Source organism: Prunus mume, linkage group LG2, assembly GCF_029339155.1.
Source record: "Prunus mume cultivar Tortuosa linkage group LG2, ASM2933915v1, whole genome shotgun sequence".
Lineage (NCBI taxonomy): Eukaryota > Viridiplantae > Streptophyta > Magnoliopsida > Rosales > Rosaceae > Prunus > Prunus mume.
In genome coordinates, this window is record NC_142699.1 from 39113978 (window position 1) to 39128801 (window position 14824).

General features: G+C 38.4%; 2 protein-coding genes and 1 pseudogene across 5 annotated transcripts; 2 read left to right on the plus strand and 1 right to left on the minus strand.

Moving 5' to 3' along the window:
• The first annotated feature begins 1115 nt into the window (after positions 1–1115).
• Positions 1116–3446, plus strand: HOG1 (S-adenosyl-L-homocysteine hydrolase). Its single transcript, XM_008224585.3, has 2 exons — positions 1116–1904; positions 2346–3446. The coding sequence occupies exons 1-2, from the start codon at positions 1194–1196 to the stop codon at positions 3090–3092; spliced, it is 1458 nt and encodes a 485-aa protein (XP_008222807.1). The 5' UTR covers positions 1116–1193; the 3' UTR covers positions 3093–3446.
• Positions 3447–4713: 1267 nt separating this feature from the next.
• Positions 4714–10571, plus strand: LOC103322707 (disease resistance protein RPV1-like; annotated as a pseudogene). The gene is made up of 6 exons (XR_016124289.1): positions 4714–7033; positions 7149–7424; positions 7535–8602; positions 8695–9254; positions 9305–9443; positions 9696–10571. The product of XR_016124289.1 is annotated as a disease resistance protein RPV1-like (transcript).
• A 952-nt stretch (positions 10572–11523) lies between these two features.
• On the minus strand, positions 11524–13043 carry LOC103322658 (protein RALF-like 24). Of its 3 annotated transcripts, XM_089046489.1 has the most exons (3): positions 12534–13043; positions 12057–12136; positions 11524–11946 (listed from the first exon to the last, which is right to left on the minus strand). In XM_089046489.1, the coding sequence occupies exons 1-2, from the start codon at positions 13015–13017 to the stop codon at positions 12090–12092; spliced, it is 531 nt and encodes a 176-aa protein (XP_088902615.1). In that variant the 5' UTR covers positions 13018–13043; the 3' UTR covers positions 11524–11946; positions 12057–12089. The 3 variants fall into 3 exon arrangements, with proteins under 3 accessions (XP_088902615.1, XP_088902616.1, XP_008222806.2); XM_089046490.1 differs by lacking the exon at positions 12057–12136 and having other exon boundaries at positions 11524–11881; XM_008224584.3 differs by lacking the exon at positions 12057–12136 and having other exon boundaries at positions 12534–13041.
• Between the last annotated feature and the right edge of the window lie 1781 nt (positions 13044–14824).

The following is a 14824-nucleotide window of genomic DNA, read 5'->3' on the forward strand; positions in this document are numbered from 1 at the left end:
CATTATTATATGAGTAATGCTACACTTACCACATTTTTATCCCACATTTCTATACCACATGATGTGGCATGTCCATATTATATGCCACATCAATTAAATCAATGAAGTGTATTTTAATTAAGGCAATTAGAAAAATAAATACTGAAATAAATCATAAAAGAAAAGAAAATATTAAATAATTTTAATTGATGTGGATGCCCACCTTAGCTATCACATAAGATGGTATAAGAATGTGGTATACAAATGTGGTAAGAGTAGCATTATTCTTATTATATTATTTATTTTTATCTTTTACATTTATTATTATATTTTATAGAAAAAATGTGAGAGAGTGGAAATGATATTTTATTATAAAAAGCAAGTGAGGCTCAATATGCCTCTTCACTTTGAAATAGGCAAATATTGTTTTGTTGGGGAAATTAGGTATATTTTGCCTACCCATTTGCCTATTCCCTTGGAGCATGAAAATGCTGATGTAGCAAAGCAAATGAGGTTTGCCTATTCTTTTGCCTCTTCCCTTGAAGATACTCTAAGAATAAAAATCTCGCAGCTTCAAACTACACAAACAAATTAATTAAACCGTAAGGTAAATTCTGGAGTTTGTTTTCTTTTCTTTTGCCCCGGACTGGATGCTATGCTTTTTGGTGCCTTTTTTTGATTACCTTGGTTTTGATTGAGCTTGCTCCTTGCTCCTTGCTTACTTTTCAATCGTTTTTGGGACTTTGCATTTAATCCTCTATTAGTTTAATTAACTACAATTTACCCCAAGACAAAAATCTTCATCATGTTAATTGAGATTCACATTTGACAACAATACAGTGCAAGCAAGACCACACTACACACAACCATCCCAACCCCCCACCAAACCACAACCCGCCACGTCTCAAATTATCTCCAACCCTTATCCGCCATTGATGAATCAAATCACACAAGAAAACCACGACCCACACCAAATGGGTCCCGCATCATCTTCCGTTTACTACGCCAGACGTTTCACTCTCATTTACCAAAATCAGATCCACCAACTCCTCCAACCCCAATCCCCACCGTCCATCTCACCCCCACTCCCTATTTATACCCCCTCACTCTCTTACTCTACCCTCGCTCTAATCCCTCACTCGCCACAAACCCTATTTTGCAGAGAAAGCAAAACAGAGTGAGAGATTATCTCCCAACCTTTACCTTCTTCTCCAATGGCTCTCTCCGTCGAGAAAAGCAGCAGCGGCCGCGAGTACAAGGTCAAGGACATGTCCCAGGCCGACTTCGGTCGCCTCGAGATCGAGCTCGCCGAGGTAGAAATGCCCGGCCTTATCTCCTGCCGCACTGAATTCGGGCCCTCCCAGCCCTTCAAGGGAGCCCGCATCACCGGCTCCCTACACATGACCATCCAGACCGCTGTCCTCATCGAAACCCTAACCGCCCTCGGTGCCGAGGTCCGCTGGTGCTCCTGCAACATTTTCTCCACCCAGGACCACGCCGCCGCCGCCATCGCCCGCGACAGCGCCGCCGTATTCGCCTGGAAGGGCGAGACCCTCCAAGAGTACTGGTGGTGCACCGAGCGCGCCCTAGACTGGGGCCCCGGCGGCGGACCCGATCTGATCGTCGACGACGGCGGTGACGCCACGTTGCTGATCCACGAGGGGGTCAAGGCCGAGGAGGAGTTTGAGAAGTCCGGGAAGCTGCCCGACCCCGCCTCCACCGACAACCAGGAGTTCCAGCTCGTTCTTACCATTATCAGAGATGGGTTGAAGACCGACCCCAAGAGGTACCACAAGATGAAGGACAGGTTGGTTGGTGTTTCTGAGGAGACCACCACCGGAGTTAAGAGGTTGTATCAGATGCAGGCTAGTGGGGCGCTTTTGTTCCCTGCTATCAATGTCAATGACTCTGTTACCAAGAGCAAGGTATGCGTTTCTCAGATCTGTGTTTTTGGTCTCATTTCATTTCTATTATATAGATCTGTGTTGTTTTGGTAATTTTGATTCTTGTTTTGCTGACTTTGATATGATTGGTTTCATTTCATTGCATTCTAAATCTTATCTGGGTTTTACTTCAGATCTCATTTCATGCTGGAATTTAGATTTTAGATTTGATATTGACCATTAGATCCGTAGTTTCATGCCTATTTTAATATCTTCATTGAAGTGGGAAATAGAAATGCTTGGATTAGCTTGATTTTATTACAATTAACTAGAAAGTAAGAAATAGGAAGCTTATTTTCCAGATTAGTTGGCTTTGTCATATAATAATGGTGGTTTTGTTGACCCAGATTCTTATAAATGCCTGATTGATTGGAAATTTCAATAATTGAATGGATCTTCTGGTTTTTGTTTTGTGCATGACAGTTCGACAACTTGTACGGGTGCCGTCACTCTCTCCCTGATGGTTTGATGAGAGCCACTGATGTCATGATTGCCGGAAAGGTTTCTGTTGTCTGTGGATACGGAGATGTTGGAAAGGGCTGTGCTGCTGCCCTCAAGCAAGCTGGATCACGCGTGATTGTGACCGAAATTGACCCAATCTGTGCCCTCCAGGCTCTTATGGAAGGCCTTCAGGTTCTTCCTCTGGAAGATGCTGTCTCCGAGGCTGATATCTTCGTTACCACCACTGGTAACAAGGACATCATCATGGTTGACCACATGAGGAAGATGAAGAACAATGCCATTGTTTGCAACATTGGTCACTTTGACAATGAGATTGACATGCATGGTCTTGAGACATACCCAGGAGTGAAGCGCATAACCATCAAGCCTCAAACCGACAGGTGGGTCTTCCCAGAGACCAACACCGGCATCATCATTTTGGCTGAGGGCCGTCTCATGAACTTGGGTTGTGCCACTGGACACCCCAGCTTTGTGATGTCCTGTTCTTTCACCAACCAAGTGATTGCCCAGCTCGAGTTGTGGAATGAGAGGAAGTCCGGCAAGTATGAGAAGAAGGTGTATGTTTTGCCAAAGCACCTTGATGAGAAGGTCGCAGCTCTCCATCTTGGCAAGCTTGGAGCTAAGCTCACCAAGCTCAGCAAGGAACAGGCCGACTACATCAGCGTGCCAGTTGAGGGTCCATACAAGCCAGCTCACTACAGGTACTGAGAGGAGGAGGAGAAGATTGTCAAGGAGAAGAGTGTCAAGGACAAGAGACGTGAGAAAAAAAATTATATTTGGACGGGTTGTTTTTAAGTTGTTTATTTTTCATTTTGATGAAATGTGTTAGAATTGTAGGTTAAATTTTGTAGGAGTTTGTGGTGTGATGGGGAAAAGGGTGGGAGGAAGGAAATGGATGATTAGGTCTCAGAAGAAGACCTGGGGTTTGAATAAGGATGGAATGGGGCTGTGTTTGGATACATCTTCTGCCGCATCCGTTGTGCTGCATTTGATTATCAATTTACTACCAAAAAAGAGATCCAAAAAATGAACAATTTACCTTCCATTTGATTTTTGGTTCAATTTGTCTTCAGCTATCATATTCGTATCCAAATGGAAGTTCATAACAATGGTTAAAATTTTAGAAGTTCAAATGAGATCAATCATATGAAGTCTTGATCTACTTTCTGTTCTTTTGTCTTTTGCTGTAGATATGAATGAATGTTAGTGGGATTTCGTTTCTTCGACGGCATATGCGTACATTTGAGACATATGGGTTGGTGGGCGGGCAGGGTGGGTGAGTGTGGGTGGGGTTTGGTTGATTGATTGATAAAAAAGCAACGACTATTATTTAGTTTCCCAGTGGGTCCCAGTGTGGATCCACGACATTTTTCTCTGCCTTTGGGATCATGAGAATGTGGTCGGCCCCTCAATCTCCATACATGTCATTCTGTCTACTTCAGATGCTGTAAATTGGACGCGTAGGGGCCTGATAAAACTAAGCTTATCGTGAAAGGATGAATATGTTGCACAACTATTATGAAAGCAAGGTTGCAAGTTCAAGCGATTTTCACAAATTTATCATGGCAACAATAAGACGTACCTTATTATAAAAGACGAGCGTAATCCCACATATAAATGTAGTAAAACAAGCTATGATGTTTTATTTTATTGTAATGAAAATCAAATTTGAGACATTTTCTAACGAAATGTAGAAAATAACACTCACTCTGGCTTTTTGTTTAGTAAGGTAAGTAAGGTCACGACAAATATAATGTTAATCACATGCTCTCTCTTTCTTCAATTTTGTCACGAGCCTTGGGATTACCCGCCCAACCAAGTAAGTTGCACAAGAAAACAGAACAGCAGCTTCTCCCTCCTCATTTCCTAAGAGTAAGAGGCCGCAGCTTCTTTTATCTTGCACTCAGGTATTTCTCTGATTTTCTTTATCTCGTCTTCTGCAATCATTAGTTTTTTTGTTGAACATTGAGCTCTCTGCTTTGTTGATGGCATGCTATTGACAGGCAGTCTCTGTTAAAGTGGGAAGTCAAGCCTTTTTTTCTTTTCTTGGTATAAAACTAACCCAGAGATCTTTCTATTTCTGGATTTTATTTCTTTGAATATTACATGGGCTTTCATGTTTTTTTATTTTATATATTCTTTATCCTGATTTGGTTAAAACCAAACCAAATGTTCAGTGTGTTTTCTGGTTTTGCATTTTTCTTTTCCAAGTTCTGGCCTTTTCTTTTGTAGTTTTTTATTTATTTATAATTTTTTCTTAGGGTTTCTTTTCTCCATTTGATATACTGGCAATATGCTCTATTTCTTTTTCCTGTTGTATAAAAATATCTGATATGATATTAGTTACATTCTCGTCATGGTTTTATTTCTACACTGATGCTTGTTTTTATTGAGGTAAACGTTTAAAAGCCACAAGCTTCGTGCAGATGATCAGATTTTGATTCTCAATGCATTACACTAATCACATTTATCAATTCTAGATATTATAATGTTTCGGTTTATCACACGATAGTTATCTTTAAATTTGGATTTTATCCCCAAAAAAACTACAATAGAAGGAATTAGGGAATTATGAGGTTTCTATTTCATTTATGGAACTGTAAAATGTTTGTTTCTTTAGTGGAGTGTTTTGCTGAAAGATACTTGGGGAGAGCCACAACCTCGACTAACCTTCTAAGAAAGAATTGTGAACACGCAGTTTTAAGTTTTCTCAAATATTGCCAGTACTTCAGGCATTTGAACGCTTAGTGCATATTTTGTGTATCTGCACTTTACTGCACTTGGAAATTTCGAATATCATGTAGAAGTTTTTTAGAACGGTTTTTAGTATGTAAAACGTTTTTTCTCATAATTATTTTTATTTATTGGTATTTCTAGTTTGTTGTATGTAACAACAACATTGCTTGCCAACAAGCTCAAGACTCACGTTATTAGCCTGACTAATGCTTTCTGTCATAGCTATGCATTTCTTAGTTTCTGTATATGTGCCTAGATTTGAAGTTTGGAGCTTTAAAGATTAGAAAATTTGCTTGTTTCCAGTGTTTGGTGTAGTTACCAATGGTGTTGAGGAGCCCAAGAGCTTGTATGTCTCTTCCTTCACCTTCTCAGTGGAAATATGATGTTTTTTAAGTTTTAGAGGTGAAGACACCCGCATAGGTTTCACAGACCATTTATATGACAAACTGCGGTGGCAAACAATCAAAACCTTCAGGGACAATGAAGAACTTCAGAGAGGTACAACTATTGCTCCAGAGCTTTTGACCGCAATTGAACAATCAAGGTTTGCTATTGTTGTTCTCTCGCCGAATTATGCTTCTTCCTCTTGGTGCTTGGATGAAATTACAAAGATTGTTGAATGCATGGAAACGAGGGGTACAATTTTGCCAATTTTTTATCACGTGGATCCGTCCGATGTAACGCAAACAAATGGGTAGCTTTGCAGAAGCCTTCACTAAACATGAAGAAATTTTTAGGAAAGACATGGCAAAGGTGAGACAATGGAGAGAAGCTTTATGCAAAGTGGCTAATTTCAGTGGGTGGACTTCTAAGGATAGGTATGAAACAGAGCTTATCAAAGAAATTGTGGAAGTAGTATGGAATAAAGTGCATCCCACGTTGTTAGGTTCCGCCAAGAACTTGGTTGGAGTTGATTTTAGAGTAAAGGAAATAAATTTGCTTTTAGATGCTGAGGCAAATGATGTTCGCTTTATAGGGATATGGGGGATGGGTGGGATGGGTAAGACAACCATTGCTAGATTGGTTTACGAGAGAGTTTTCCATAATTTTGAAGTTAGCAGCTTTCTTGCAAATGTAAGAGAGGTTTCTGCAAAACATGGTCTAGTTCATCTACAAAAAGAACTTCTTTCCCAGATCTTGAAGAAAGAAAGTACAAATGTTTGGGATGTTTATAGTGGAACCAGTATGATCAAGAACTATTTATGCAATAAAAAGGTTCTTCTCATTCTTGATGATATCGACGAATTAAACCAACTGCAAATATTACTTGGGGAGAAACACTGGTTTGGTTTGGGGAGCAGAATCATCATTACAACTAGGGATCAACATTTGCTGGTCACACATGGTGTAGAAAAATCATATGAGCTTGAGGGATTAAATGAAGTTGAAGCCCTGCAGCTCTTTAGCTGGAACGCCTTTTAAAAAGACCATCCTGAAGAAGATTATTTGGAACTGTCCAAGTGCTTCATGGAATATGCTGGAGGCCTTCCATTAGCTCTTACAACCTTGGGATCCTTTTTGTATAAAAGAAGCCGGGATGCATGGACTAGTGCATTGGATAAACTAAAGAAAGCTCCTAACAGAACAATTTTTGGAACACTCAAAATGAGTTATGATGGACTAGATGAGATAGAGAAAAGAATTTTTCTCGATGTTGCATGTTTCCTTAAGGGATATAACAAGGAGCGAACAATTGAAGTACTAGAGAGTTATGGCTTTTGCCCTCGTATTACAGTAGATGTTCTTGTTGAGAAATCTCTTTTAACTATTTCAGACAACCATGTGTGGATGCATGATTTGATACAGGAAATAGGGACGTGAAATTGTTTGTCAAGAGTCTTATGAAGAACCTGGTCGACGTAGTCGATTATGGCATCAGGACGAACATTCTAAATGTATTTTCGAAGAATAGAGTAAGGATTTATGCAGAAATGCTAGGTTTGGCTAGCACTGTAATTTTTGTTTTTGTTTTGAGATAGTATGATCCTTCATTATGGAATTAACTTAACCTTCGTTGTAAATTATTAGGGAACAAAGGCAATTGAAGGGATAGTCTTACACTTGCCTGAATTGGAAGAGGCACATTGGAATCCAGAAGCCTTCTCTAAGATGTCTAAGCTAAGGTTGCTTCAAATTCATAATTTGAGCCTTTCTCAAGGACCCAAGTATCTTTCTAATGCCTTAAAATTTATTGACTGGAGTTGGTATCCTTCAAAATATCTCCCACCAACTTTTCAGCCGGATGAAATTTCTGAACTTAATTTGCGTCATAGCAAAATTAATCATCTTTGGAATGGATCAAAGGTAATGTTCTTGAATATATGCCATTGCACAGTTTTCTTTCTTTTTTGTTTTGCAAAAGAATTGTAGCGTCTGAGGAAGCTAACCATTCTATAATTTTATGTTTTGTACAGTACTTGGGAAAGTTGAAATATATTGATCTTAGTTTCTCCCAAAGCTTGACCAAGACCCCAGATTTCACAGGTATTCAAAATCTTGAGAGGTTGGTGCTTGAAGGTTGTACAAGTTTAGTTGAGATTCATTCATCCATTTCAGTTCTGAAACGGCTTAAAATTTTGAATTTAAAAATTGTGAAAGTCTTAAAAGTCTTCCAAGTGAGGTAGAAATGGAATCTCTCAAAGTTTTTATCCTTTCTGGTTGCTCAAAAGTAAAAAGGATTCCAGTAATTTGTGGGACAGATGAAAAAATTATCAAAGCTTTCTTTAGATGGGACTAGTATTAAGAAAATACCTTCATCAATTGAACGTCTTATTGGCCTTATTTCACTGGATCTTAGAGATTGTAAAAGTCTCATATGCCTTCCCAGTGTCATCTGTGGTTTGAAGTCTCTTCAAAACCTCAACATGTCTGGATGCTCATTACTTGGAAATTGAGTGTTTGGAGGAACTTGATCTGAGTGGAACTGCTGTAGGAGAGCCACCATCCTCCCTTGCTCTGATGAAAAATCTCAAAGTGTTATCCTTTTGTGGATGTAAAGGGCAACCGCCTAAATCATGGCATTCGTTCCTCCCTTTTGAATTTTTTGCAGGAAAGAGTTCTGGTCCTAGGGGTTTGTTGGCTTCTTTAAAACGTTTCTGCTCTTTGAAGAAATTAGATCTAAGTGACTGCAATCTTTGTGAAGGAGGAATCCCTGATGATATTGGATGCATGTCCTCCTCAGAAGAATTAAGTTTAAGTGGAAACAATTTTGTTAGCTTGCCTGCAAGCCTTAGATGTCTCTCTAAGCTTTGGGAGTTAAACTTGGAAAGCTGCAAAAGTCTTCAGCAGTTGCCAGACCTTCCATCAAATAGGACTTTACATGTAAAAGCAGATGATTGTACTTCGTTAAAAATATTGCCAGATCCACCCATGTTGAGCAGTTTATATAATTACTTTTTCAGAGCTGTCAATGGCTTCAGATTGGTTGAAAAAATGAAGGCTGCAATAACATAGCATTTTTAATGCTACAGAAATTCCGTCAGGTTCTCTCTCTCTCTCTCTCTCTCTCTCTCTCTCTCTCCCATCCATTGAATCAATCTAGTTTTTTGATTTGATATAATGGTTTGTGGTACAGGGAGTCCGTCATTCTGTTCTCAAATTCAACATTGTCATTCCTGGAAGTGAAATTCCTGATTGGTTCAGTAATCAACGTGTGGGAGATTCACTAATGGTGGAGCGGCCTCCGCATTTATGTAATAGCAAGTGGATGGGGTTTGTTTTATGTGCTGTTTTTGGAGCTCAAGAAAATCCAGCTGCCCTTCTTGAATTTGATTATTTTGGACGCCATCCATGTGGAATTTTATGTTATTTGGAAATAGCTGGATCATATGAACTTTCTTTTCCTATACCTGATGAGGTGTATCATAGTGTTGGCCATGTTGCATCAGATCACCTTTGGTTACTCTATGTTTCTAGTAAATACCATCGCTGTGAGAACTTTTTGAAGGATAACTGCAGTCAGGTTGAGGTTTTATTCAAACCCTTTTGTAGTGTGTGAAACAACATGTGCTTGAAGCTGAAGAAGTGTGGCATCCATCTGGTATATGGAGAAGATGTGGAAGAGCTCAACCGAAAAATGAACCAATCTAACAGCAGCAATTTCTCTTTACAATGCAATGGATGTCCCTTGTTGTTATTTTGAAAAATCATCAGATGCAGAAGGCGCCATGTCGTTAAGCGAACACGTAACATTCTGATGAGGCAGAACCAAGTACAGTTGGTAGCTCTGAGTCTGACAAGGAATCACTCCGCAAAAGATTGAAAGAAGACTAGTTGGTCTTGTGCATCTGCACTAGTCCAGTTCCTCGAAACAGTACTTGAAAGGTAATAACGATCTCCTCATGATATTGGCCCCTTGACCTCTCCTTTTTCCTTTTAGCTTTACAATCTTTGCTAGCCATACAAAGTACACGATTCACCTTGCTTGGCCAGGAAATCTGAATTGGGCACCTTACCTTATAAACTTTTAACACTCATGATGATTCATCACAGTACTCCTCTCTCTCTCTCTCTCTCAGTAATTAATTAAATGCAGTAGCCGAAGCCTAAATTTTGTACTGTCACTCCTGACTGCAGGTTGCATCAGAGAATAGTGGATTTTTTAAGTTTTTGCCTGCGATAATCAGCAAATTGGTTTATTTCATCAAAGGAGCTGCAAAGCTGCAATGAAGTTATTCAAATGATCGGGAAAGAGAAGCGAAACATTGGTGGTATTATGTGCTATGCTGTTGTGTTTTGTAAATCTTGTTCTTCTTACACCATTCACTTTGGAATGATAACACATTCTGATATTCTTTGTGCTCCTTTTAGTAAGATCTAAATACAGGGAGGTTGGGGGATTTCCCTCATCTGGACCAATGCTATTCAAGAATAGCAAAACAATTGACAATCAAGCCAGCCAATAAAACATTATACTCAGAGTGTTCAAGGTACAGGATCTATAAATTGGATAGATGACAGCTTTTCCATGGTTAGTGATGGGCATACTGTGATGTAAATTGGAACTGAATAGTATCTGATGAGGATCCGCAAGCTCATTTTTACCCAGTTTGCTTTGGATTTTGAATTCTATTTACCAAATGCTTTGGTTAGTGATGGGCATACTGTGATGTAAATTGGAACTGAATGGTATCTCATGGATATAGCTCGAGGGAATGTTTAAATTTATACTTGAGTTGTTCAATTTTATTTTGGGAACCATTACTAATGTATCAGAGTGTTCAAGGTCAAGCATTTTAACCGATCCTGAATATGGTAAAATGCAAATTGCTGTTGACACTATCTTCTGCATATCACACTGATGTGGCTGAGCAGCTACCTGTAAATTGCAGCAGAGGAAAGATTGGCTTATTGGGGCTTTAAGAGCAGTATCTAATGTGCCTTTTCCTATGTCGTTGTTTCTTTTATTTTTCCAATCGTTTAATTGAATGCCGAGGTCACATGTTGTGTTTGTGCAGTAGCGCCTTGCATGATTAGTTTTGCAGCTACCTATATGTTGTTTCTTGTTGAATAAGTTAACGCATTGTAAATTTTGTAAAATGGTCAACCATGTTGTCTTGTTCTTCTACTAAAATATTTGAAACGAAGCTTCAGCTTGCGGAACTTCGTGACTCGATCGAAAGAAATTTAGTGAATTCTGATTTGAGCTGTTGCATCATCCAATGCTAATATGTCCTCCCTAGTGTTGGAAGGTGTTTTTATGTCATCATGTACCACTAGAGAATCGGATGAACATATGTAAGAAGTTTTTGCAAATTTTTGAAAAGGAAAGGATCAAATTGAAGGAGATTTCTAGTTTGACGAGCATTCTTCCGGGGCAAATTCATGTTTTTGTTGTTCTTGCAGCACCGAGACATTAGGCCAGACATTTGGGGAGGACATTAGTTTTTGCCTGGATATGAAGCTACTGCTTCGGAAGCTATCATCCGTCTTCCAGATGCTACAAAGTACATCTGCTACTAAGGATATTTTGTAGGCTACCTGAAGTTTAGAGTGACTATTTTCGCAGGCATAGATTTTTACAGCAGATACTGATGCGGTGTCGAAAAGGTAGAAGTGGAGGGCTGAAGGGTGCGTAGAACGATCAGGCTCCGTTCCGATCACTGGACATTTAAGGACTATACTATTGCATTAGCTCTCACTTTTTGGATCCATGTAGATGTATATCGATTGCATACGGCCTACGCAAGTCAATGTTGCTCAACATTTGTTTATTGTATTCCACAACATATGAATCACATTATCAAGTTTGAGGCAACAGATTAGCTTGCACATTCAGACTTCGATTCGGACTTTGTAGCGCCAGTGCTGCTGTTGCCTGCGTGTAGGGCCGTCCGTCCCCCACTCCCGTCCCGGGGCGCTAAGGGGCTTTTGTGTGCTGGATGCGAGTGATAGGAGTTCCAAGTTTAAAATGAAAAATGCAACACGAGTTCTTCTTTCTTTCTTTTTATGTTTACAAAGCAACATTGTGGATTTTCTTTCACAGCAGAAAATTACGTCTTCAAAGTTTGCATTTACAACTAAATCCCATTACAAAATGGTGGTTTAATAAGTCATGTTCTACTACGCACTACCAAAGGGGATTGAAGCCAGTTTGACCTGCAAAAATGTGGACAATCCATCCAATATATCACAATAACCTTCTGTCCACTGATGATATCCTTCTGTCATCCACTCAGAATAACTGTCTTCCTCACACAAGTCACAAAAGAATATCCAACACTATGCACTGTTAAGCACCGACCCAAGCTTTTGGCAGAACTCTGTTGCATATTTCCATTTCTCATCTTCTCATATTCCATCAACACAAAGGGGCTTTTTCAGAAACCTAACAACAACAACTAGTAAACATTTGAACCATTTCTCTAATTAACCCAAACTCTCTTTTTTGCTTTTCTTTTTCAAACAATAAGCAAATTGCATTAGAAAAATGATTACATGAGTGTCATGAGTGGCCAATCAGGCATAATTCTATCCCACAGACAAGAACAGCTGCCTCTGGAAACAAAAGAAGCTACCTAGTAGAATTGCATCAAGAATTTTTTTTAAAAAATTTTATATTAATAAAAAATCCTAAAATCTCCTCCAAAATGAAAACATGTAATCATTGATCCCAAAATTTACCCAAAAATATAAAAAGAAAAGAAAAGAGGAAAATCCCCAGAATTCATGTAATGAGCATCAATTCCAGATTCATATGAAAAGAAACCATAGATCTCTCTAAAATTGAGGCTAGTGATACATTAGTATAGCAATTCAGAACATGGGTCTCAAATATACAATCATAACCAGAAACCCCCATCAAATACACCATCAAAATAAGAAGGAAAAAAGGAAAAGAAAATGAAATTGCTGCTTCCATTTCTCCATACTTGGTCCATGCACTGTAATTAAGTCAAGTTTTGATGTCATTACCTCTTGCACATCTTGTAATGACCTCACAGCCTCTACTGTAAGGATTTGCCGCAACAGCATGACAATTGTAATATGAAGCCCCTGGTTTTCCACATGGAACCAAGTCCCTCCTCAGTGTCTCATAGCTTATGTACTTCTTCTGCATTGCTAGAACTCTCCTGCTGGTCTCTGACTCCATTTCTGGCTCTGTCAAGCACTCCCCAATCTTCTGGTTGCAGGCCCTTCCAGCTCCCACCATACCATCAATTCCACTTCCTTTCAGTGAATTGAGGTCAAAAGCTGAAACCCCATTGCAGATTGAGAAATGGGTATGGATCAAAAGGAGGGAGAGGTAGGAGATTAGCATGGGATTGGGTCTTCTGGGTTTGGACATTTTTTTTGTTTTTGTTTTTGTTTTTGTGCCTTCTTGTTTTGTGTGTGGTGTTTTGGACTGTGGAAGAAGTGAGATTCTTAGTGGTTGGTGGTTCATAAATGGATGGACCATGAGAAATGATCATGACTTACCATACAGTTCCAAATGATATATATGTAAATGTAGGTGGCTATGATTATAGACATGTCATGTGCGATGAAGGAATAAGTGGGAACCCAACATCCCGTGAACCCTGTCAACATATTAAAAGAACGTTACTAGGAAAAGAAAGAGAATAAACTTGATCTAGAATAAGTTAATTGTTTGTCTTGACCAAAAAAATGAAAGAACATTGTTCGTTTACCATTGATATTCATATCGAATTTATACGGGGATGACAATTTCTGCTCCTAGGTTATTTTCTTATCGTATTAATATCAAATGAGTAATGCTAGGGACACTAAATTTATGCACCAAATTTAAGTTCCAAATGATATGTTGCATGACATATCACCACTTTAACTTAATAAAATTGCCGGCATGTATTATTCTAACCGTGTAACTTAGTTGATTAATCCAAAGTTCCAGTCTTTTTGGCCCTATCTCACCAAAAAAAAGATTGTCGCAAACTTAATTACCACCATATTCCACAAAAACCAGTCCCCGCCGTCGCTGCAGCTTTACCAACAACTCAGCCTACCCCAAGTCAACCTTCATAGATTCATTTCGTCCAAAAAAACCTTAATAGATTCATTTAATCAGCAAAAGAGTTAAACAAATTTTTTGTCCAGCCATTCGCTTCCCATTTAATTTTGATAAACAATAAACTCTTCCAAATCTTCTCTTTATATAAAAATTTTGATGATGGAATTTCAACCTTTTAGATTGTCTAGGATGATGGGGCGCTGTAGGTGGTTGGGGGGATATGGTGGTGGTCAATTTTGGGATTTTATTCGGTTAATTGAAGTTAACATTTATGCTTTAATTTTTTCAAAAGAAATTAATTGCTGGTAATACTAAATACATATTGGCAATTAATTGATGATGTGTCACTTGTCACATTAGTTGAGACTCAAATTTGATGTCCCTAGCAATATGAATATTAGAGCATCTCCAAAGGAGATGCTAAATATCAAAGATCAAATTTAAATTTGATGGCTGATGTGGCAATTTGACATCTTACACAGCTTTACACTCCACTCGATATGTTAAATTAAATTATTATTTTATTACATTTTAGTGTTGATTCATTTTTAATTAAAAAGAAAAGGAAAGAAAAAATAATAAAATATTCATTTGACATCTTGCTTTTGGGATATCAAAAATAACATCTCAACCTTTAGCTTTCATTCCACATCAACTTTGACATATCAGTTGGAGTGATGTGAGATGTTATTTCTAGCTGTTAAATGTCTATGTAGCACATTTGACACATCGGTTGGAGATGCTCTTAGAAATGACTTATGAACTCTAATTCAACTCGTTTATTACACTTGTCGTAACTCGTTTGACACTTATCGTAGATCACATATACAATTATTAAGTTGGAATTTTTAAACTACATTTTTATTTTCATTTTCGCGCACCTTTTTTTCCGCATGACCTTAATGCTTTAGTAACACCATAATGGTAGTCCTATAATTCTAGAAATAGTATTAAGAAATAGGAAAGATATTTTGTTTAAAAATCATATCAGTTACCTCAATGTATGAAGTTGAGTTTTAGTGGAAGTTAATGCTTGGGTATATAGTGTAAAAGAGACGGATAAAATTTTTGAGTTTCTGTTATTTCACTTTTGTTGTTAATTTTGCTGAATTGGCAAAAGGGTGGCAATCCGATATTTTTCCCAAAGAAACCATTGAATAAATTTTAAATTTTACCCATTCCAATTATTTTGCATAGAGTCTTATGAAGAAGACGTACACATTTTTGCTTCAAA